Here is a 26,086-nt window from a genome sequence, read left to right on the forward strand (position 1 = left end):
TAAAGCTATGGCACATGGGGTGGTTGAAGTCCTTTGGCTAAAGAATCTTCTAGGGGAGCTTGGAGTTGTTATTCATAATCCTATGTCTCTTTACTGTGACAACAAGGCAGCCATAAACATTGCCAGCAACCCTGTCCTACATGAGAGGACCAAGCACTTTGAGGTGGACAAACACTTCATAAGGGAGAAATTGGAAAAAAGGGAAATCTGCATCCCTTATGTCAACTCCAAGGAACAACTCGCTGATGTCCTCACAAAAGGACTTCCATACTCACGGCACAATGAGTTATGTGACAAGCTGGGCATGATAGACATATTCAGCCCAACTTGAGGGGGTGTTGTGAGGATTATTTAATTGTTATTTTATAGTTGGTGTTAGTGGGTTGTCCTCTTAAGATGCTGTCAGTTAGTTAATTTCTTTCTTTCTAATTAGTTTGTTTCTAGGGAGTGCCACCAGGGGCATACTTGTAATTTCCATTCTTTTTATATTAAGTTAATATAAATAATGAACTGGCAGCAACCAGAAGTAGGTTTTTCTTTTTCTCTCAATCGTATCTTCCTCTTCTTCTCTTTCTCTCTCTCGTCTCTCTCTCTCCATGAATGATTACAATTTGCATTCACTGCTGTCTCCCATGACTGCACAAGGGAAAAAGGGGAGAAATTCTACCACTAGGTTGTCACTCTATTGCACTAATTGGTCATCACACTACACACTAACAACTGAATACTAGGGTTCCTACTATCATAGGTTTCAGCAACAGCACTCACAATTCTTCACCATTGGGAGCAACAACACTACTGCTGCTGTCCACTGTCAGCACCATAAACTCTCACAATACACCTCACGAATAGGACATTTAGTTCTGCAACATATCAAATTTTTTTTTTTTACTGCTACACAACACAATTTGATTCAGAGATCATGTACGTGTTTCACCTAATCTGCACTGTCACCATCCTCACAAAACCAGCCCTCCTCGAACTGCCGAGTAGAGGGTTTTCTACCAACCATACAAAACCACAACAACTGCACTCATTGGAGGCATGAAAACCCCCAGAAGGAGAAAACAGCCAGTCCTTTTTTTTTCTTTCTGGGAAACTCCTAACTATCAATGAGAATTCTGCAAAACCCTAGGAGAGTATTCGCAGAACTGAGAGAAACAAAGGAGACTGGTCTGAACTGATTATCATGGTTCTGATACCATGATAAAATTCAGATATAGTGTCCCTATGATTTCAGATAAGAAGAATGAGAAGAAGGAGAAGAAGAACTGTTCCAGTCGAACTAGAGAGAAAATCTACTTCTCTAGTCGGCCAGCCTTTATTTATACTTTTCTAAATAAACAAGAATTACTCTTATGCCCTCACTTAAGTGAGAGCCACATTAGCTAACTTAATATCTACTCATCAGTACAATTAATATATAACTTAACATAAAAAGCCTATACTACCCTTCTACAGCCGACTCTAACAAACCTCATACAATGAGATTACAATTTTTCCAAATTTATTTATTTAATTTGTGTATTTTGCTTTCAATTTTTTCTTTGAATCTCTCTATCATAATTTGTTTTGCAAATTATATTATGAATGGAAAAGATACACAAGAAATTCAAACCCCTCCTTCAGACAAGGGCATAAAAGTGATGGAATGCTCTGTGCAAGGGAATTATCCCCAAGGAATCAATCTCATGAGATATTTTTTAGTAAATTCATTTCAAAAGCTTCTTTTAGACCGATATACACATATTAATTGGAGCCTAGATTAGGAGAAAGCATGAAGCCATTGAAAATGACTCAGTTGAAATGAGAAAAGGAGAAAGAAAGGTTCACTTTCAGAGGTAGTGTCTTTGTTTCAGTTTCAATTTTAGAAGTAAATTATCTGGCAGGAAGATGGAAGTGGTGGAGGAATCTGGAAGCAATGAATCTGATTCTGTGAAAGATGTCATAAATAGAGTTATAGTTGTGATCTATCCTTAGAATGCAAATGTAGGAATTATTTTATGGTTTTGTTTATCAGTAAAAACAGGACACTCTTTTATTAAGATATAAAAAGAATTTACATCAGTGGGCAACCTCAGCTACCCCTACAAAACAAAAAAAAACAGCAAAAACCCCGGGAGTTTGCTTTTAATATTACAACTATGCCCAAAAAACCTGTTCTCTTCTAGACCCTTGTTTTGCTAATTGATCTGCCAGGCTGTTGACTGATCTCGGAATCCACTGAACTATTATTTGCATATCTTTTGACAGTCTTCTGAACTTTTTGATCTCATTTCTGAATCACCAAGGGCTCTTTTCCTCTTTTCTCAATCAGCTTAGGATTACTTTACAATCACCTTCGATTATCAATTTTTGAATGCCTAACTCCACAGCTTTTTGTAGGCCAAACATGACTGTCTCCAGCTCATCTCTTGTGGAATCCCCTTTCCCAGGAATTATTCTATGGTTTGCTTGATATGTGTGTTTAAAATATTAATTTTAGTGTTAAAGTTTTTAATTAATAATTTTCTTTGCCTTTTTTTCTCTAATTAATAAATCCCTGTTGTGGGGTTCTTAATGTGTGTGTTCATAATTCTAGAATTAAAGTTTTTAATTAATAATTTTTTTTGCTTTATTTTCTCTAAATTAATAAATCCATGTTGTGGGGTTCTCAGGAAAACTTTGCTGAGGTGCCACCTGACCTTGCATTTGCATTAATAGTAATTCATATCCTATTTTGATATGTTTTATTAGATGTCATTTTACTCTTCAGTTTCAGCTGCTCTAAATGTGACTCACATCAACCATACAATCTATATATATAATAGAAAGAGGAATGAGGGGAGGTGAGGGGTCTCTTACCACATTCCTCTCGCAAAGTTCTCTATTCTCAGTTATCACACGAGTGGGATTTCCATTTTGAAAGTACAAAAATGACCCTCTCTTCCCATTAGTATTGTTATTGTTATGAACATTTCTTCTCATTTATTTTAGCTTTAAAGATTACATCTCATCTTCTTTTCAGTTTTCACAGGGGTACCTCCATTCTGTTTGGAGGACCTACTATGGATTTGCCTCTTCAGCAATGATGATCCACCTTTATTTCTTTCATTTTTAACATTATGCATTGTTTGAAAATGTTTGTACTCTTTCTTTGTCTGCGATTGCAACTATTTTCTAATATTTTGCTTTGTTTTCCCCTTAGGCTCAGTTTGGAAGGAGGAGTACACATACAAATATGTAGAGTGTAAACCTTGTATTTTGTAATACTTTGTATGCATTTGTACTGTACATATTTGTATTACTCTTTCCAAACTGAGCCTTAATTGCAAATATTGTTTACAACTGTTTTCTAACATTTTGCTTTGCTTCCCTTTGCAATGGTATTTCATAACAAGTGAATTGGCTCTACAATGCCTCTCACAACACCACATGAATGGGCCCGCCAGTGACCATGGCATGGGTGGCTCCAATCCCTAGGGTTGCAACATATGGCCTCTCCTATTGGCTTCAAGGCCTTAAGGGGCATCAATTATTGCCTCCTAAAATCCTCATGCTGGTAAAAAACGCTGCCCCCTATCATTTCCTTGCAACTTTTTATTTTATTTTAGAATAGGTCAAGATTGGAACAGTAAGCATTTACATTTCTGTTTTCTATGGAAATAGTATGCTGAGATTGGATTGAAACAAGAAAATTACTACTTAGGTTTGCTTCTAATTTTACCAAGTTGTCAATATGATTATATTATTATTGGGATGATCAAATATTCACTTTGTGATCTATTAATCTTACTGCACTAATTTTCAGCTATTAAGACCCCTTAATCCTTACCTAATTTAATTCCTCTCATATCAATCTTTTTTCTTTTACTTATTTTTTCTTATTTTTTATTTTAAAATCATTTGTCAAAATCCTCTATTGACTAGAGGTGTCAATTAGTTTGGGTCCTATGGCTTACTACAATTGCATTTCTTTTGATAGAATACTAAGTTCCAAGGCATCACATGGGATTATTAAAGAACTAGTTGTCTTCTTGTCTTCTAAAGGATTTAACCTGCTTGAACAAAGGTACGATTTTATACTCTTTTCATTGAGTAGGTATGTACTTGGGAAATATTCTAAATGACAAAGATAGGTTTCTTTTAATCAGTGTTTTAAAAGGCATGGGAGGCGTATGCCTAGAGGCGTGCCTCGCACGCGCTCCCAAAATGCCCCGAAGCGTATGCTAGAGGCGTTGACACCTTTGAGGCGTATGCCTCATGCAAACCTCATATAAAAAGGCTGAAAAAAAAAAGAAAAAAAAAAGGAAAGGAAAGGAAAATAAAAGAAAGGGAAGGGAAAGAAAAAGAAAGAGAAGAAAAAAAAAAGAGAAAAGGAAAGGGAAGGGAAGAAAAGATAAGGGGAAAGAAAGTGGTTTTCTCCTAGCCCCTTTAGCTGGGGGCCTTCGCACCCCCCTGACCTCCCCGCCCCCCTTTTCAATGTAGCCCAATTTGTTTGTTTGTTTGTTTGTTTGTTTTTTGTGTTAAGGGGGGGGGGGGGGGGGGGGGTCTTGCTCCAGCTTGCTCGCCTCTGCTTCGACAAGACCCCCCTTTCAACTAAGTGTTGTGCATCTTTATTCTTCTTAATATAAAAGATTTTTATTAAAAATAAAGAAAAAATGAGATCCCCCTTCTTCTTCTTCCTCCTCCCCTTCCTCTTCCTTCTTCCTCTTGACCCCCTCCTCTTAAGGAGTTTATGCCTCCTTTTGTTCGGGAGGCTTATGCCTCTTACGTTCTGAACTACACCTCATGCCTCTAGGTAGTGGAATGCCTCGTATCATGCCTCCGCGTTTTAAAACATTTCTTTTAATATAATCACAATATTTAAATATTAATAGCAATTTTTTTAATATATATTATATGTTCAATGGAAAAACAAAGCAAGACAATAACTCCAAAGCTAAATAGTATAATACATTGAATTTTCTGCCCGTTATCTAAATTAAATGCCCCAAAGTGAAATTGGATAACTAAAATAAGCCCATTAATTTCTCCTAATCAAGGGGCTTTTGTGTAGGACAAGCATATTACAAACAAAATCTTGATTGCAAATGAATGTGTTGAGGAAATGAAAAGATCTGGTATTGGTAAGAAAGGCTTAATTTGTAAATTATACTTAGAGAAAGCTTATGACTTGGTAGATTGGTCTTTTCTGTTGGAGGTTTTGACTTACTTTGGTTTTAGGGAGAGTTGGTGCAAATGGATTTGGGGTTGTCTTCAAACTTGTCATTACTCAATCCTACTAAATTGAATGGTGTGGATTTCTTTGGAGTTAGGAGTGGAATTAGATAGGGAGACCCCATATCCCCCTTCTAATTTACCTTAGTTGCAGATGTCTTGAGCAAACTAGTTCTAAAAGTAGACTCTAGATTTCTTGTAAGAGGTTGGAGAGTGGGAAGGGTTAGAGTGCCAATAACACACTTGCAATTTTCGATGACACTATTCTTTTTTGTGAAGGTGATAATTTGGTTTGGGTTAGTAATTCGAAGTTTGTTAGCATAGGGGTATTTCTGTCTTTATACCTAGATTAATGTTGCTGATTTGTAATGTTGTGTTAGAACCAATGCTCCTTACTTAAATAAGGGCACATATGTCTTTTCAATTATTTTTAATAATAAAAGTACTATCTGGCCGACTGGGAGAATTGACTTGAGACTTCCTGTTCGATCCAGATTTTCTCCTTTCTCTCTTTCTCTCTTTCTTCCAAGGCAGGCCGAATCATAACATGGTATCAGAGCCACTTGAATCTGCATAGATTTCTGTCTGCCTAGATTTCTATTCTCTGCGCACCCTATCTAGGGTTTCTCTTGATTTTTCTGCATTCGACTGGAGATAAGGGAAAGGGCTGAAAAGGAGTGATCGCCCTCTTCCCATGGAGGTTTTTATGCCTCCAGTCAGGTCTTGTGTGGGCGGTTGCTGTGGTTTCTAAGATCGCCCTCCCCTAATCGATGAAGAATAGAGGGCCGATCTGTGTGGTGCAGTGGCTGTCTTGTGTGGACTGATTTCCTGCTCGTGTGGTTGTTCCTTCAATGATAAGGTAAGAGATTTCTGTGCATGATATCTGTTATGGATCAAATAGGAAGTGTGTTTCAGACCATATGCTAGGGTTTCAGACAGTAGTGTGCTAGGGTTTATGCTGGTTTTTGTGTATTTCAAAGGAAGAGTTGGGATCATATAGTGGTGAGTTTTTAGGTAGCCATAGGGGTAGGGTTTGTGGTGTAAAGAGCACACTTTTCAGCAACAACAAGTGCTGAAATCAGTGTGACGAGTGTGATCTAGTTGTGTGCATGTGCAAAATTCAGTGGTATAGAATTCAGCAAGTGTGCAGAATCGGTGATAACAAAATGGGAGATAACAGTGATTGTAAACCTAATGTGATGGTGCCTACAGACTACCTGAATGTTCAGATGACCTCCATTAAACTAAATGGAGAGAATTATGTGCCTTGGGCTAAATCCGTCGAAGTCTTTCTGAAGGCAAAAAAGAAGGTAAAACACAAAAGAGAGGAGAAACCCTCCACTGACTCTCACGAGTATGAAGACTGGGAGCAAGAGGATGCTCAGATCATCACATGGTTGTGGAATAGTATGGAACCTAGGATTAGTGTAAACTTCATGTTCCTTGACACTACCAAAGATGTGTGGGACCATGCGAAGAAATTGTATTCGGGTCAGGACAATACAACCAGAGTGTATCAGTTGTATCAAGAGTACTTTAATCTGCAACAGGGCAATCAGAGTCTTGAGGAGTACTATGCCAGTATGAGAAACATACGTAATGAGTTGAATGTCTATCAACCTCTCAGGGAGTCCAGTCTGGCCGTGGTGGTAGTAATGGTTTTGTGTATGGCCGAAGTGGCAATGGTGGGCCTACTTATAATCGTGGTGGTGGTCGTACTGGGGGCAGAGATTCAGGGGGAGCCCATGGTAGAGGGTGTGGCTCAGGCCCGAGGAAGTGCACTCATTGTGGTATGGATGGCCATTAACTATTGTTATGATCTACATGGTCCACCCTCAACCTGGGCCAATCATGCCGCGACCAGTGACTCCAGTTCCAGCTTTAGACAGGAGAATCATTCATCTGATCAGATACCTCCTACATCCACAGATGGTCCCGTGAAGGAGATGGTGAGTGTTCCCTATGATGAATATGAGAGGTTTATCCAATCACAATAGAACCCGACGACTTTCGCTCACTCAGGTATGGCTTGTCTGGCATCCACACCCAATCCTTGGATCAAACTCTGGAGCCTCTGATCACATGACTGGAACTCCAGGTGTGTTTTCTTCCTTATCTCATTGCTCAACATCACAATCTGTCACCCTTGCTAATGGTTCCACATTCTCAATTTGTGGTGTTGGTAATGTTGACCTAGACCTTGTATCCCTCTCCTCAGTTTTGTATGTTCCTAAATTGCCTTTTAATCTTATGTCTGTTAGTAAGCTGATCAAATCACTTAACTGCTCCATTACTTTTTATCCTTTTATGTGTGTTTTTCAGGATCTCAAGACAGGGATCAAGATTGGTGAAGGGCATGAAGCTGGTGGACTGTATTATCTTGACGGTGGTGGCAGAACTTCAACAGCTCTCCAGTCATCCCTTTCTCTCAAGTGGCACTGCCGATTTTGTCATCCGTCGCTAAAAGTTTTGAAGTCTTTGGTTCCGCCTTTGAATCAACTTTCTGTTTTGGATTTTGAGTCGTGTCAGTTTGGGAAACACCATCGTGTTCCCTTTAGTTCTAGGGTTGATAACCGTGTGTCGAGTCCTTTTTTGTTAATTCATTCAGATGTTTGGGGTCCTTATAAAGTGATGTCATATAATGGATACAAATATTTTGTCATTTTTGTAGATGATTTTTCAAGGATGACGTGGCTCTATCTAATGAAAGAAAGAAGTGAATTGTTTACCATTTTTCAGAAATTTTATGCTGAGATTCGTAATCAATTTGGTACCCACATCAAAGTTTTCCGTTCCGATAATGGCCGTGAATATTTATCGTCATCATTTCAAGAATACCTGGACCAACACGACATTATACATCAGACCTCATGTACCTACACCCCACAACAAAATGGGGTGGTTGAGAGAAAGAATCGCCATCTCCTAGAAACAGTACGATTCCTAATGCATCACATGCATGTTCCCAAACCCTTTTGGAGTGATGCAGTGCTTACCTCTTGCTTTCTGATTAATCGGATGCCCACGTTCATCCTTGATGATCATTCTTCGTTTACGGTCTTGTTTCCCGCTTTGTCCTCGTTTCCTCTTACGCCTAGGGTATTTGGGTGTGTCTGCTTCGTCCATAATCTAGGTCCCGGGAATAACAAGTTCGATGCCCGTTCTCTTAAGTGCATCTTCCTTGGCTATTCTCGGACCCAGAAAGGGTATAGGTGTTACCATCCTAGTTCTCGACGGTCCTTTGTGTGTGCTGATGTCACTTTCTTTGAGTCTACTCCATTCTTTTTGGGGTCCGGTGATGCTTCATCCTCCTCATCACCTCCTCCTCTTCCACTTCCCGTTGCTGACCCTCTTCCCCTTGTTCCAGTTGTGACCAAACCCTTGTCTCAGGTGCCACCACCTGTTGAACGCCCACCCATTCGTCATGTGTATACACATCGCCCACACGTACCAGCTACTACTCCTCCGGCTACATCTCCGCCGACAGATCTGGCACCAGACCCGCACTCAACATCTGAGCTTGATCTCCCCATTGCCTTGCGGAAAGGTAAACGCACTTGCACCCTTCGTCCTATTTCTAATTATGTTTCACTTACTCACCTTTCCGCCTCCCATCGCCAGTTTGTCACCTTGTTATCATCAGTTGTTGTCCCTAAGGATGTCCAGGAAGCCCTTGCCTCTCCAGGGTGGTGCCGAGCGATGGAAGAAGAACTCTCTGCCCTTCATCATAATCATACTTGGGACCTCACTGCTCTTCCTCCTGGGAAGCAAGCTGTTGGTTGTAAATGGGTTTATACGGTTAAGTATCTGCCTGATGGTAGTGTTGAACGCCTGAAAGCGCGATTGGTTGCAAAAGGGTACTCCCAAACCTATGGTATTGACTACATAGAGACCTTCTTACCGGTTGCTAAGATAGGGTCAGTTCGTGTTGTGATATCTCTTGCAGCCATGTATGATTGGCCGCTATATCAGCTTGATATGAAGAATGCCTTTTTGCATGGTGATTTACTCGAAGAGGTCTACATGGAGCAACCTCCAGGGTTTGTTGCTCAGGGGGAGGATGGTAAGGTGTGCAGACTAAGGAAGGCTATATATGGGCTTAAACAGTCTCCTCGAGCATGGTTTGGTAGGTTCAGTGAGGTAGTAAAGAAGTTTGGTATGAAACAGTGCAAAGTTGATCATTTTGTATTTAGTCATGACTCTCCGGGAGGAAAAATACTGTTGGTGGTGTATGTAGATGATATTGTTATTACTGGGAATGATAACATGGGTATTGACAGGCTGAAGACTTATCTGCAGGATCATTTTCAGACAAAGGATCTTGGTAAACTGAAATATTTCTTGGGGATAGAGGTAGCAAGATCCAAGTATGGTATTAATCTGTGCTAGAGGAAATATGTGCTTGATTTGCTGGAAGAAACAAGCTTGTTGGGTGCTAAACCAACTGAAACACTTATGGACACAAATACCAGGCTAAGCAGTGATATGGGTGAAGTGTTTGAAGACCCTGGCAGATATCGACGACTTGTGGGTAAACTGAACTACCTAACCATTACTAGACCAGACATTTCATTTGCGGTTAGTGTGGTAAGCCAGTTCATGCAAAAACCTCTGATTCCTTATTGGAATGCAGCTCTGATAATTGTGAGGTATTTAAAAGGGGCTCCGGATCGCGGTCTGATATACAAGAGTGGTGGCAAATTTGAAATAGAAGGGTATTCTGATGCTGACTGGGCCGGTTCTATGTCTGATAGGCGGTCTTCCACAGGCTATTGCACTTTCCTGAGAGGTAACCTGGTGACATGGAAAAGTAAGAAGCAGACGGTTGTGGCAAGAAGTAGTGCAGAAGCAGAATATAGGGCTATGGCGCACACCGCTTGTGAATTAGTGTGGCTAAGGAACCTGTTACAGGAAGTAGGGTACAACATCAACACTCCAATGAAGCTCTATTGTGACAATCGGGCTGCAGTTCATATTTCCTCTAATCCGGTGTTTCATGAAAGAACCAAGCACATTGAAGTTGATTGTCACTTTGTGAGGGAGAAGGTGTTGATTGGAGAGCTAGACACTACATATGTTAATATTGGAAACCAGTGGGCAAGACTTATTTACAAAAGGCTTGAGTCGGGGAAGAGTGGACTACATATGTAACAAGCTGGGAGTATATGATATATACTCACCAGCTTGAGGGGGAGTGTTAGCGTAGGGGTATTTCTGTCTTTATACCTAGATTAATGTTGCTGATTTGTAATGTTGTGTTATAACCAGTGCTCCTTACTTAAATAAGGGCACATATGTCTTTTCAATTATTTTTAATAATAAAAGTACTGTCTGGCCGACTGGGAGATTTGACTTGAGACTTCCAGTTCGAACCAGATTTTCTCCTTTCTCTCTTTCTCTCTTTCTCTCTTTCTTCCACCTTTCTACCTCTTTCTACATAACCGATCTCAGACAGATAGAACTCCAAGGCTGGCCGAATCATAACAAAGTTAATTGTACAACTCTTTGAAAAAGTCTCTAATTTAAAAGTAAATTTCGAGAAGAGTTGCATTGCAGGGGTCAATATGGAGGATAGGGAATTAGAAGCTTGTGTTGGCATATGAGAGTGTTACGTGTCCTAGTGGCCTCTAAAGTACCTAGGTATACCCTTAGGGGCCAACCCTAAGGACTATAGCTTTTGGACCCCAATGATAGAGAAGTTTTCTAAGAAGTTGGCTTGTTGGAAAAAGGGGTGCATATCCTTGGGAGTTAGAATTACATTGATTAAATCAACCCTAGTTAACCTTGTTGTGTACTAAATGTCAATTTTTGAGTTCCCGGAGGGTGTTACAAAGAGTATTGAGAAAATAATGAGGGATTTTTTGTGGGAGCCAGGTGAGAAGGAGAGATCATAGGGTTTGCTAGGAGGTAGTTAGTAGAAGCAAGTAGTTTGGGAGTCTAGGAATAGGAAATGTTTACAAAAGGAATTTGGCTCTTCTAGGGACATGGCTGTGGAGGCTACCTAAAGAAAGGGATAAACTTTGGGTAAAGGTAGTGGTGAGTATACACAAACTCTTCTTGGATAGTGGTTGGGATGTTGGTTCACTACTAAGGACTACCAGAGCTTCTCCTTGGAATGCAATACATGCATCCCTTCCCTTATTTTTGCCTCTTGTAAGGTATGATCTCAATTCTGGAAATCACATTAAATTTTGGGAACAAACTTGGTATGGGAACTCCCCTTTGAAGGACCTATTTCCTTCTTTGTTTGCCTAGTCTTGCTTTAAAAACGAACCAATCTTAACTTACTTAGTTCCTTCAAACTCCACTAATGGCTTTGATTGGAACTTTGGATTTAGAAGGGGATTAGGGGACTTTGAACTTGATAGTGCTCTTACCTTGCTTAGCTCCCTAAGAGAAGCCTTTTTTGATCCATCTAACCAGATGAAAGAATTTGGACTCCCACCCCTTTGGGCTCTTATTTCTATGCTTCATTCTTCAAGATTCTTACATAACCCACCTCAAGCTCTTTGCAACCTTTTCCTATCAAGGAGGTTTGGTGCAAAGCCATTTTGCCCTGGGATGGGACTTTTTGCTAGGATGTTGTACATGATAAAATAAATACTTCTAATTGACTCCAAAGGAAAAAGAAGGAAGTGGTCCTTATCTTCTCATTGGTGTACCCTCTGCAAGGCTAACATTGAGAATTGTAATCATTTATTTATTATCTGTCCCTTTGTTGTAGGAATTTGGGAGTGGCTTTCCTCTTTATTTTTGGTGCAAGTGGACTCCTTCAAATGATGTCTAATGTCTCTTTGCTCCATCAACATTTCCTTGGCCAATGAAAAAAGGAAAACTTATGTGGAGGTGGTGTGGTAGGGAAGAATCTGTTGGACATCGTGGGAAGAAAGGAATACAAGAATTTTTAGGGAAAAGGAAAGAAGAAAGAAAGCTCTATTTGATACTATTTTGATTAGAGTGGCTCTTTGGTTTAAATCGATGGAAGCTTTCTCACATGTGTCCTTTGATGATATCATTAGAGATTAGAAAGAGATGGTAGACTCAACTTACATATTGATGCAAATTAGATTTAGCAACTCCCTTGGTAAGTACGAGTATCAAATGCAACTTAGATATGCCACAGGCCATGGCTCTATATTGAACACCTATCTCCTCTATCAGAGACCATAACCACAATAGCTTGGATATACAACCCATGGCTCTATATTCTGCCCCAGTTGAAGACCTATCTACCACTAACTGTTTCTTGCTCCTTTAAGAAATCAGATTTCTGGAAACCATAGTACAATACCTAGATGTAGACCTATCATCAATGCAACCTACCCAGTCTGCATTTCTATATCTTCTAGTTTCATGTGACCATGCTTGGAAAAAAGGATACCTTTTCTTGGTGTACCCTTCAAGTAACACAAAATTCTCTCTATCACATCCATATATGTATTTCTATGGCATGAATAAACTGGCTAATGATACTAACATAAGATAAGATGAGTTGTAACTAGCTAGAATTAGATAAGATAAAGTCCCAATTTACTGCTGCTGCCGATTGGATAAGGGGAGAGCACCAAACTACTGCTGCTGCCGGCGGCGATATTTCCTCCCAACAAACGCGTCCACATCATTACACCCCTCCTGGACTAAGAGCTTGTCCTCAAGCTCGAACTCAGGATATGTGTCTTGGAACTCAGTCAAGGGGATCCAGGTGGCTTCGACTGACGGTAGGCTGTCCCATTCCACCAAAACTTCAAGAATACCTCGATTGGTTCTGGAGCGAACAAGGGCCCGAGGTTGGGAATGAGTTTGCCTTCTTTCAAGGGTGGCAAGGGGGGGAACTTGGTCAGGAGGAACACCCTTAAATGTTTTGAGTAGGGAAATGTGGAAAACATCATGGATCCTACTGTGCTTTGGCAGTTCTAGCTGGTATGGAACCGTACCAATCCGTCGCAAAACCTTGAAGGGCCCATAAAATTAAGGGCTAATTTAGGGGCAGCCTTGTGGCCCAAGGAGCATTGTCGATAGGGCTGAAGCTTCAACCAAACGAACTGGCCGGGTTCAAATGACAATTCTCGATGATGCTGGTTGTAGGTATGCTTCATGCGGAGTTGTGCCTGTTGCAGGCGAAGAGATACTTCGACTAGAAGGGCATCGAGCTCTTCTAGGTAACGATCAATCTCCTCCAAGCGAGTAGAACTAGGTTCATAGGATAACAAGTGAGGAGGGTCCCGGCCATGGACGACTCAAAAAGGAGTCATGCCTAAGGAAGAATGATAGGCAGTGTTATAACAGTTCTCGGCCCAAGGAAGCCAATCCACCCACCGTCGCGGTTGATCTCCAACAAAACAACGAAGATACATCTCGATTGTATGGCTCACCACCTCCTTTTGTCCGTCGGACTGAGGATGATACGCAGAGGAAAAAGCTAGGGCGGTACCATGTAACCGAAACAATTCCTTCCAGAAGGCACTAGTAAAAACTGGATCCCTGTCGCTGACAATAGATTCCGGCAACCCATGTAAACGGAAAACATGCGTAAAGAAAACGTGGGCGACTGATGTAGCACTGTACGAATGTGATAGAGGGATGAAATGGGCATACTTAGAGAAGCGATCCACAACCACGTAAAGAACTGATTTGCCGCCAACCTTGGGTAGTTCCTCAATGAAATCCATGGAGATATCGGCCCAGATTTGTGTTGGGATCGAAAGGGGCTGAAGGAGGCCAGCCGGGTGCAGGTTTTCCCATTTGTGCTGTTGACATGTGGAGCAATTTTGGATAAAGTCCCTAATAGAAGCCTTCATACCTTGCCAATGGAAATCAGCTTGGACGTGATGCAGTGTCTTCTGAATGCCTTCATGGGTGGAGTTATGAATGCTGGTGATGATGGAAGTAATTAAAGAGGAATCCGGTGGAAGATGTACCCGATCTTTATACAGTACCAACCCGTCATGAAGGGACCAATTGGAGTCGGTGGCTCCAGACTGAATTTTCTGCACAAGGGTTGTCCATTCTGGTGATTATGGCATCGCCTTCTTGATGTTGTTTAACAGGGTGATTCGGGGATGGGAAATTCCACACAGAAGCATAGGGTCCTCATCACGCCTAGACAATGCATCAGCGGCGCGATTCAAGCATCCCGCCTTGTAGTCTACTCGGAAATCAAAACCAAGCAGTTTGCTAACCCAATGTTGTTGAGAAGTGGTAAGTCGCTGCTCCAACAAGTACTTGAGGCTGTAGTGATCAGTTTTGATGACGAATGACCTCCCCCACAAGTACGGTCTCCAGTGTTGGACGACTCTAGCTAACCCAATCAGTTCGCGCTCATAGGCTGGCAGTTTTAAATGTCGGTCGGCCATTTTTCGGCTGAAGAAGGCAATCGGGTGCCCTTGTTGCTGTAATACTACTCCAATCCCTATTCTGGATGCATCGCACACGACTAAACTCGAGATCGAAGTTTGGTAATTGCAGAACTGGGGTGGAGGAGAGGGCATCCCTTAAATTTGGAAAATCCGCATCGGCTGCGTCGTCCTAACGGAAGGCATTTTTCTTTAGTAGGTTGGTTAACGGGGCAGCCAACATGCCATAATTCTGCACAAATTTGCGGTAGTATCCTGTCAAACCCAGGAACCCGCATAGAGCCTTGGCGGATTGGGGCTTGGGCCATTCCTTGATTGCTTGAATTTTGGAACTGTCCACCGTTACACCTTGCCCGGTGATGACGTGACCCAAGTAAAGAACCTGACACTCCCCAAAAGAGCACTTGGACCGTTTAAGGAAGAGCTTGTGTTGGCGCAGGAGCTCAAAAACGGACTGCAAATGATGCACATGTTCTACCCATGATTTACTGTAAACTAAAATGTCGTCAAAGAACACTAAAACAAATTTGCGCAGGTAGGACTGAAATACCTCATTCATCAGGGACTGGAATGTGGACGGGGCGTTTGTGAGACCGAATGGCATAACTAAAAACTCAAAGTGGCCATGGTGAGTTCTGAAGGTAGTTTTCTCAACATCTCCGGAAGCCATTCGGACCTAGAAGTATCCCGACCTGAGGTCTAATTTTGAGAAATACTGGGCACCATGAAGTTCATCCAACAGCTCGTCCACGATGGGAATGGGGAATTAATCTTTGATCGTCCGGTTATTGAGCTCTCTGTAGTCAACACAAAACCTCTAAGTTCCATCCCGTTTTGCTACCAACAGCACCGGCGAGGAGAAGGGCGAACGGCTAAGGCATATGATCCCCTATTCCATCATTTCAGCACATAGCTTTTCTATCTCGTCCTTCTGTAGATGGGGGTAGCGATAACGCCGGATGACGACTGGTTCTGAACCCGGCACTAGAGGAATTTGATGATCGCACGCTCGGGAAGGGGGAAGTCCCTTGGGTTCTTGGAACACATCTGAAAAATCGGCGAGGAGCCTTTCCATGGTCATCGTATGCGTCATTTCTCCCTGAAGCACATGAACCTGTGGTTTTCTTGCTTTTACCCTGTTACCCTGCCAAGTGACTTGCTTCCCTTTCAAGCGGAATGTCATTGTTAGGGCGCTGAAATCCCATAAAATTGGGCCTAGGGTGATCAACCATTTAACCCCAAGAACAATATCAAATCCATCCAAGGATAGCACAAACAAATTAGTAGAAAATGATTCAGATTCGACCTGTATTTGGACGTCCTTACAGATTCCCAGACTGTGAACCCTCTCACCGTTTGCTATGGCTACCTGCAGCCGTGGTCTGAATTCCATTGGCATTTCCAACTGAAGGGCAGCTTGCTCACTTACGAAATTGTGTGTGCTTCCCGAATCGACGAGTATCCGTACTGGTCTTCCTGCTACCCGTTCTTGCAACTGCATGGTCTGAGAGGTTTTTATCCCGGTGATTGCGTGGAGGGAAATCTCGGGTTCGAACGTTGAGGGTTCATCCTCGACTTCCTCTTGTTCGTCCACCAGGAGGCAGAAAAGTCTCTTGCACCTGTGTCCCGCCGAATAAAGATTGTCGCAGTTGAAACATTGTCCCCTTGCCCAGCGTTCTGCCATCTCGGCCCTGGACAAGCGCTTAATGAGGGGAGCCACTACGCAGCTTCTACACTTGATGTTGATCTGGGAACGTTGCTCATATGAGACTTCTGTTCTCGGCTGGTTGCAAAAGAAGGGGTTGCTCCGGGTATTTTCGGGGGTGTCCATGATGTTGGCGGCCGCCCCATACTGAAGGTCCCGCGGCTGAGTTGCAGCTTGCGTTCAAACGCGTGGGCTAGATTCATGGCCGTAACCAGGTTGGGGGGATTCTGCATCTCCACATCCACCCTCAGGGATTCTGCTAACCCGGCGGTGAACATGTCTACCTGCTGGTCTGGTCGTACTGATGAAGCTCTGGCAAGGAGTGTCTGGAACTGGCGCTGATATTCAGCCACCGTTCCCGTCTGTTTAAGGTTGATCAGTTCGCCTAAGGGGTTGTTGTCAATGGGGGCCCAAATCTGAGAAGGTAGTAGGATTTGAACTGGGTCCAACTGAGCCCGGGTTCCTCCTGTTCCAATCGATAGAACCAGAGCTGCGCCTCAAAAGCGGATAGGCTTACCTTGTCTCGGTCGTCCGTCCGTTGGTTGCGGAAGAACTGCTCACATTGGTACAGCCACCCCAAGGGATCTCCGATGCCGTTGTACGAAGGGAACTCCAACCTGCTGTATTTGGGAATGACCGCGGCTCCCTGGGTGACGATCTGCTGTTCGCCGGATGACTCCGCCATGTCTGGTCGGCGGCTGTTAGTGGTCGTCGCCCCTTTTGAGTTCCTCTCCTTGTTAGAAAGAAATAGCTCCATCAGGCGTCGTAACTCTCGGACAATGTCCTTGATTTTGCGTACCTCCGTGTTTCTCCACGAGCCGGTGCTCCAATTCATGGACCCTGGACGTCAACTGCTCCAGATCACCCATGACGCCTTGCTCTGATACCAAGTTGTTAAGGGCCCGAGAATAGGATCTTGTCATGGGTCGGTCCACCGGAAAACCTCCTGTTTTCCCTTGTTCCTCCCTTTTCTTGAGGAACCTATTTTGGCGCCTTAATGGTGATTTGTTCAAGAGATCACCAACTCTCCTCACTCTTTTCTTGACTGAAATTTTTGATGCCTTATTCAATATTCTCAGCTCCTTAAATAGGAGATTACAAGAGATAAGAGTCATCCTTGTAGGAAGAATCCTTGCTAATCTATACCACTTACAGATAAGATAGATAAGATTCCCTAGATAAGACTCCCTACTTAAGATAGATAAGACTCCCTAAGATAGATCAGACTTCCTACTAATCCTTACTGAGAACAGATAAGAAAAGATGGACTGAAAACAGATAAGATAAGATGAGCTGTAACTAGCTAGAATTAGATAAGATAAAAGTCCCAATTTACTGCTGCTGCCGATTGGATAAGGGGAGAGCACCAAACTACTGCTACTGCCGGCAGCGATATTTCCTCCCAACAAACGTGTCCACATCATTGATACCTTACCCTACATTTCTTTCCCATACATCCCAGGAGGAAGAGACATATACACTTCTTCATGCAACTTCCCATTGAAAATAACATTCTTTACATTAAACTGATAGAGTAGTTAGTCAAAATTAGTTGCCAAAGATAACAAAACTCTCATAGAAGTCATAGTTGTCAAGGTGACGCTTAGGTGGCAAGGTGTCCTTGGAGGCTTGCCTTGCCTAATCGCCGACAAGGTGTTCTTGGAGGCTTGCCTCACCTAATCGCCAAGCGGTTTTGTATACTATGTTATAAAATACTATTATATTCTTAATTTTTTGAGATTATTATTATAAAATGGACATTATTAAACTAACATAATCATTTTGTGTGTTTATATACTAAATTCTTTTTTATTATTTTCTTATTTGTTAGCATTTAATCAATACAAACATTGCTAACTGTTGTATTGAACCCTCAAAGACTTCAAAACCTGAACCAATAGGTGAGGAAGAACTTAAAATTTTGTCTAATCAACACATTTTCTTCTTCCACATCTTCTTCTTCTTCTTCTTCTTCTTCTTCTTCTTCTTCTTCTTCCACGCTTTCTTTTCTTCTTTTCCTATAACAACAATAGGGGTTCAGCCCCTATATTTTTTGAATTTTGTTTTCTTTTGTCCTTTTCTTCTCATGAATATGTTGATTTTTCTTGACAGTAAATCTGATTGAAGGTTACAGCAAAGAGAAGAGAAGAAGGAAGGAAGAAGTGTTGAGGCAATGGAACAGTGCTTGCGGCGCCAGCTTCATTATAATATATAGGGCGAAAAAATAAGAAGGGAAATGACCCTTGTGCTCTGGTTAAGTGATAGTACAATAATAGATTAAAATAAAAAAGGCTTTAATCATCCAAACAGACCCTAACAAACATAAAATCAATTATTTTAACACTTTCAACACTCCCCCTCAAGTTGGAGCATAGATGTCAATCATGCCCAACTTGTCACACAAATCATTATGCCGCACATGATAAAGGCCTTTGGTAAAGATGTCTGCAAGTTGTTCTGAGCTGACATATAGGGTGCACACTTCTCTACTTACAATGGAGTGACATGTTGAGCTGACATATAGGACTGGATTAGCTGCAATGTTGTTAGCAGCCTTATTGTCGCAATAGTGACATTTGGTTGCTAACTATAAAACCCAGTTCTCCTAACAGATTTCTTATCCACATGATTTCAGCAACTCTATGAGACATAGTTCTGTATTCTGCTTCAGCACGAGACCTAGCCACCACACTTTGCTTCTTACTTCTCCATGTGACTAGGTTTCCCCCTACAAAGGCACAATATCCACTGGTAGACTTTCAGTCATCAACTGCCCCTGCCCAATCAGCATCAGTATATACCTCCACCTTTAAATGTCCATGTTTCTGGAATAGCAAACCAACTCTAGGAAACTTCTTGAGGTATCAGAGGATCCTCTCTGCAGCTTCAAGGTGAGTTGTCTTAGGATTGTGCATGAACTGACTAAGGACACCCACTACATAAGCAATATCAGGCCTGGTCATAGACAAATACAAGAGTCTCCCTACAAGTCTCTAAAACTTCTTCACATCTTTCAAGAACTCTCACTAACTGTCTCCCAGATGATGGTTAGGTTCAATTGGTGAGTCAATTGGTCTCACCCCCAGTTTGCCTATATCTTCTAGTAGATCTAGTACATATTTCCGTTGCGAAATAAAGATGCCTTTGTGAGAGCAAGCAACTTCAATTCCAAGGAAATAACGTAAGGGGCCTAGATCTTTCACCTCAAATTGAGTGGCTAAGAACTTTTTTAGTCTCTGTATTTCAGCCTCCCAATCTCCTGTGATCACTATGTCATCCACATACACAATTAGAGCTGCAATTTTCCCTTCACCTTTCTTTACAAATAGTGTGATATCTGACTGGCATTGTTTGAACCCCATCTGTTGAACTGCTGAGTGGAACTTACTAAACCAGGCCCGAGGAGATTGTTTCAGCCCATATAATTTTTTTTTAACTTGCACACTTTCTGTTCACTGCCTTCAGCACAAAAACCTAGAGGTTGGGTCATGTACACTTCCTCTTCTAAGTCACCATTCAATAAAGCATTTTTGATGTCCAATTGGTGAAGTTCCCAATCAAGATTTGCCGCCAGTGAAAGGAGAATTCTGATAGAGTTCATCTTGGCTACTGGGGCAAAAGTCTCTGCATAGTCCACTCCATATACTTGTGCAAAACCTTTTGCCACCAGTCTGGCCTTGTACCTTTCAACAGTTCCATCAGCCTTGTGTTTCACTGTGAACACCCACTTGCACACCACTGGTTCCTTCCCTTCAGGAAGATCCACCAACTCCCAAGTGCCATTTTTATGTAATGCATCAATCTCTTCCTTCATTGCATCTGTCCATTCAGGTTTGGATAACTTAGGAATGGGGATATTGTCAACAGAGGAGAGGAATGCACGATATGAAGATGAAATATGATCATAGGACACAAAGTGAGAGGAGCAGGCATATCAATAGAAGCAAGTGTACCTGGCTGATGGGAAGGATCAACCTCCGGTGAAGCCGATGATGTTGGTTGCATAGTGTCAGGTTCCACGGCTCTTGAACTCTATTGTCTTTTGTGGCGGCGAAGAAAGATACGGAATGGAGGAGGGTCAGGTAGAGGAGGTAGTTGAGTCTGAGCCTGTTTCTCCTCAACCCTACTCTCCCCCTAAGGAGAAACCGAGAAGAAAGGTTGATTCTCAAAGGACACATCTATTGAGACATAGTACTTACGAGAGACGGGATAATAGCAATGGTACCCCTTTTGAGATAGAGGGTAACCAAGGAAGACACAAGGAATAGCACGAGGGTCAAGTTTACCCTGAGTAGGTGACAAGTTATGAACAAAGCAACGATACTCAAAAACACGCATTGAAATGGGGAACAACGGAGCTGTAGGAACAAAAGCTGATGTGGGGCCTTATACTCTAGTAACCGAGAGGGCATACGGTTGATGATGTGCATAGCACACAGAACAACATCCATCCGAAAGTGCTTCGGAACATTCATATGGATTAACAAGCCACGAGCTACTTCAAGAAGATGACAGTTTTTTCTTTCAGCAACACTATTTTGTTGAGGTGTCCTAGCACAAGAGCTTTGTTGAAGTGATCCACTCGAAGCAAAGAATTCTGTGAGATCACTATGGAAGTATTCCTTTGCATTGTCCGATTGGAAAATATGGATTTCAGTTTGGAACTGAGTGAACACCATGCGTTGAAAGTCTTTCACAATTTTAGGCACTTCCTCTCTAGATCGCATAGGGTAAACCCAGGTGTATCTAGAGTAATCATCGATGAAGGTAATGAAGTACTTATATCCAGCCTCATTAGGTAGAGTAATAGGGCCCCAAACATCAGAATAAACAATATGAAACGAAAATTCAGATATTTTATTTCTCAAAGGAAAAGAGCTTCTACAATGTTTACTCAATTGACATGTCTGACACTGCAACTGACTCATTGACAAAGACTCAAACAACTTTGGAAACATAACTTTTAATGACTCAAAAGAAAGATGACCAAGATGACTATGCCATAAATAGGCTTGACTCTCACTGGATGAACTCAAAGACTCTGTAGCCACAAGACCAGCTTTATTCTCCAACACGTAGAGGCCATCCACCATGCTTCCTCTACCAATCATCTTTCCCGAGGCCAAATTCTGAAACACACATGAAGACGAATAGAAAGTAACTAATCGGTTCAAGGAGTTAGTAATACTACTGATGGAAAGCAGATTTATAGGTAATTTAGGAACATGTAGTACGTTAGAAAGGGTAAGGCCGAGTGGGAGAGATATGGTTCCTTGGCCGGCTATGGTGGAGAAAGAGCTAACAGCTAGTATCACCTTATCTCTCCCAAAGAGAAGATTGTATGCCTGAAATAAATTTGACTTACCGATCATGTGGTTTAAGGCTCTGGAGTCAATTACCCAAGGGGAATCAGAGGTACGAGATGACACATGGAAGGCAGCGGCAGTGTTACCTGAAGCAGATGCAAAGGAGGTAGAAGGAGTAGGACCAGTATCCATCTGGCGAAGAGTCCTACCATATAACTCCAAATGGTCACGGAAGGAGTTGATGATCTCTTCCTTAGGGTCAGAACTGGGATGCCTTTCCTGAGTTACCATGGGACCAGTCTCTTGAGATGCCATATTAGCTGAGTTATACATTTTCTGATTCTGCTGACTTGGTTTCTTGCCCTGATCAATTGTTGACTTCTTACCCAAATCCTGTGCCCATTTAGGTTTTCCATGGAGATCCTAGCAGGTATCTCTGGTGTGTCTTGCCTTCTGGCAATGAGTGCACCAAAGCTTACTCTTATCATATGTTCTCTTCTGAGAGTCACTCTTCTTAGAACCACCTCCAACATTAGTATCTGAACTTCCCCGGACAGCTAGAGCAACTGGCTCCCCCTTTGTATAATTCATCACATTTCATCTACTTTCTTCTAACTGAACCAAGTCATAAACCTCCTAAACTGATGGCAAATCTTTACTTCCCAAGATCTGCACCCTGATGGACTCATATGAAGGATTCATCCCCAAGAGGAAGGCAAATACCCGTTGCTGAGATACAAGTGATTTGTATGCCTTTGCATCCTTATCACACTTCCAGTTAACATTCTGATAGTGATCAAGTTCTTTCCATATCGATGTCAGATCCGAATAGTACACCGAGAGACTCCTTTCTCCCTGCTTACAAGTGGACGATTCAGCTTGCAGTTGGTATATCTTGGCATAGTGTCTCTGCTCTGAATAGGTGGACTTTGCTTGTTCCCATATTTCACAAGCAGTTTCAGCCCACATAAAAGTTTTTCTCACCTGTGGCAGCATGGAAACCAAGAGCCAAGACATCACCATACTATTTTCTTGGTTCCATCTATCATATTCAGCACTTCCACTCTTCGGTTCCTTCACTTTCCCATTGATGTATCGTATTTTTCCCCTAGCAGTGATGTAGAGTTTTATTCCCCTAGACCATTCAAGGTAATTCAGACCATCAAAGGGAATGACAGCCATGGGGAAACTCATATCCATTCCCCCACTTACCCCATTTTGATTTCCAGAAATCCCTGAAGTAGCAGAATTCTCAGAAGACATGATCAACACAGAATTTTTTTATCAAAAAACTTCAACTTAGGATCCCTCCTTATATCAGAACAAAAAACTCCACACACAACAAGTGATTAGTCCACCCACACTGCAGTTTTTGGACTTAATCTGAGCACAAGACCAGCACCAATTTCCAGAATAAACAAGATGACAGATCTGATTTTCAGACCTGTACAGAGTAGCTGTCCCAGCCTACTAGTTTTCTCAGCAGGTCTACAAGCAATAATCACAAGGGAAGATCCTTACACACAAGGCATCAAGCCAACAAGTAGAGAAAACAGGTCATACGTGACCTACAACAGCCTTTCATAGGTACAGGATCACACGATCAAAACAAACAGAGGAAAAACCTCACAAGGGTGTGCCAACATTCAGTGGTTCAGGTCCATTCGTTTTCCTCTTGGTACACGACCAAGGGAAGAGAAGAAAAGAAAAGAAAAAAAATGGGGCAGTACCAGTTGCAGGTCTGATTCGAACAACCCAGATGTACTCCTCTGTTCCGCCCAGATTCAGCAGCTTGGAGAAGACACTTGATCGCCCAGATTCAATGGCCACGCTCTGATACCATCTTGACAGTAAATCTGATTGAAGGTTACAGCAAAGAGAAAAGAAGAGAAGAGAAGAGGAGAGAAGAGAAGAGAAGGAAGAAGTGTTGAGGCAATGGAACAGTGCTGGCAGTGCCAGCTTCATTATAATATATAGGGCGAATAAATAAGAAGGGAAATGACCCTTGTGCCCCTACTAAGTGATAGTACAATAATAGATTAAAATAAAAAAGGCTTTAATAAGCCAAACAGACCCTAACAAACACAAAATCAATTATTTTAACACTTTCAACAATTTTCTAGACTTTAACATGAAGTTTATACTTTTCTTATGAAAATTATGGATAATTATTAAGGAAATATGGTTATGGAACCTAGGGAACTACCCTAGGATATATGTTTTTACTTAAAAAAAAAAATTCAACACCTAGGCGACAAGGTGCCCCCTATCGCCTAGCCTTGCCTTGGCGCCTTGAAAACTATGATAGAAGTCATCTTAGCAACAGGGGCAAATGTCTCCAAGTAGTTTATCCCATATGTTTGTGTATACCTCTTAGCAACCAAACGAGCCTTGGACTTTTCAATAAAACCATCTGTGTGATATTTTATGGTGTAAACCCATTTGCACCCAATGGACTCCTTCCCTTCTAGAAAATCAACCACTTCCCAAGTATCATTTTTATGCAATGCTTCTATCTCAATTTTCATAGCAACCCTCTATTCTAGTATGATAGTGTTTTTGATATAGACTTAGGGTAGGTTGAGAAGAAATAGAGGCTAGGAAGGAATAATACGATGGGGAGAGTAGTCCATTAGAGAGATGCTTCGAGATGCAATGTGCAGTGCACTTTATTTTACCTTTTGTTATGGCAATGGGGATATCAAAGGTAGGGAAAGGGGGCTGCAAAGGTATGGTCTCAACATATGTCGTCTTTTCAGCAATCAGAAGTATTGGAGTCTCAATTGCAGAAGTGGAAACAACCTACTCATTCCTATGCCTTTGTCACTGGTACCACCTCTGAAGGATAGGAGTCGCAAATGAAGGAGAATGTGAAGGCAGTGTTGGAGGAATTGGTATAGAATAATTAGGAGATGACTCAACAAGAGGAGACTCACAAGGAGGTAACTCAACAAGAGGTTTACCACTAGACTCAATGGGAATATGAAGAGGTAGATCAAATAACTTAGACGAATGCTCTCCCTTAGGAGAAAGACCATAAAGGGGAATAAACTCAGCAAAAGTGACATCCATGGAGACAAAACAGGTGTCACTAATTGGACCAAAGCAATAGTAAGCCTTCTATGTGGAGGCATAACCAAGAAAAATACATTTATAGGCCTTTGGTTCAAATGTATGTCTTTGGGAACTAGGAATATGGGCATAGAAAGTGCAACCAAAGACATGAAGAGGAAAAGAAAAAGGTCTTTGTTTGGAAACAGTTGAGAAATACACCTGTAGTAATTCAGAAAATGCAAGAAAAAAGGGAAGATAGGAAGAGAAAGAAGAAGAAAGAGGTTTCGGCAATAGCTTGTGGAAGAAGAAAAGGGAAGAGAGAAAAGAATAGTTCGATATCTTCTCTCTAGCCCTCTTGATCACCTTTTATTAACTTAATTCTAAAACTAAGTACAATTACTTGGATGCCCTTAATGAGGCGGCCAACACTAAAATAATTAAAGAGAACCAAAAAAAGGCCCATAACCAACAAACATAAACTTAAATACTACTTAAGAGAAATAAGAAAACACTAAGGCCCATTCGGCCCATTCTCACTACACTCCCCCTCAAGCTGAGCATAGATGTCAATCATTCCCAGCTTGCCTACATAATGTTGAAGCTTTGCCTTTGGAACACCCTTAGTTAGAAAATCTGCTAGCTGCTCTTCTGATGCAATTAATGGAAGGCACACTTCTCCTGAAGCTACTCTCTCCAATATAAAGTTTCTACCTCAATGTGTTTAGTTTTGTCATGCTAAACTGGGTTGTGAGCAATGTTAATAGCAGCCTGGTTATCACAATACAACATCAGTGTCTCATCACATGAAACACCCATCTCATCAAGAAGAGATCTAAGCCATAAAAACTTAGAAACCCCACGGGCCATAGCCCTATACTTTGCCTCAGCTGAAGATTTAGCGACCATTGACTGCTTTTTACTTCTCTAGGAAACAATATTTCTGGCTACCATAGCACAATAGCCTGATGTGGATCTCTTATCGTCCACATTACCTGCCCAATCAGCATCTATATATGCTTCTACCTTCATGTGGCCATGTTTAACAAACAATATACCCTTCCCAGGAGTTCCCTTAAGATAGCATAACACCCTTTCTGCAGCAGCCATATATGTCTCTGGGAGCATGCATGAGTTGGATGATGACACTCACAGCATATGAGATCTCTGAACGAGTCATACATAAATAAAGAAGTTTCCCCAATAATCTCTAAGACACTCCCCTGTCAGCTAAAAGTTCCCCATCATTAGTTGAGAGTTTATGATTTACATCAATAGGGGTAGAGGCAGGTTTAACACCAAGCTTTCCAGTCTCAATAAGAAGATCAAACACATATGCTGAGAAATAAAGATTCCTTCCTTGGACCTAGCAACTTCAATGCTAAGAAAATACTGCAACTCCCCTAAGTCCTTGGATCTCAAATTCAGAATTGAGAAGCTTCTTGAGAGCGCTAACTTCTTCTATATCACTG

At 41.7% G+C, this 26,086-nt stretch overlaps 1 protein-coding gene across 1 annotated transcript; it reads right to left on the minus strand.

Moving 5' to 3' along the window:
* Window positions 1-15,441: 15,441 nt before the first annotated feature.
* LOC148790611 (uncharacterized) lies at window positions 15,442-16,236 on the minus strand. Its single transcript, XM_088889672.1, has one exon. It carries the CDS (start codon window positions 16,234-16,236, stop codon window positions 15,442-15,444), a length of 795 nt encoding a protein of 264 aa, XP_088745798.1.
* Window positions 16,237-26,086: the final 9,850 nt, after the last annotated feature.

The sequence above is a fragment of the Nelumbo nucifera genome, chromosome 6 (genome assembly GCF_055504915.1).
Source record: "Nelumbo nucifera cultivar China Antique chromosome 6, China Antique-T2T, whole genome shotgun sequence".
Lineage (NCBI taxonomy): Eukaryota > Viridiplantae > Streptophyta > Magnoliopsida > Proteales > Nelumbonaceae > Nelumbo > Nelumbo nucifera.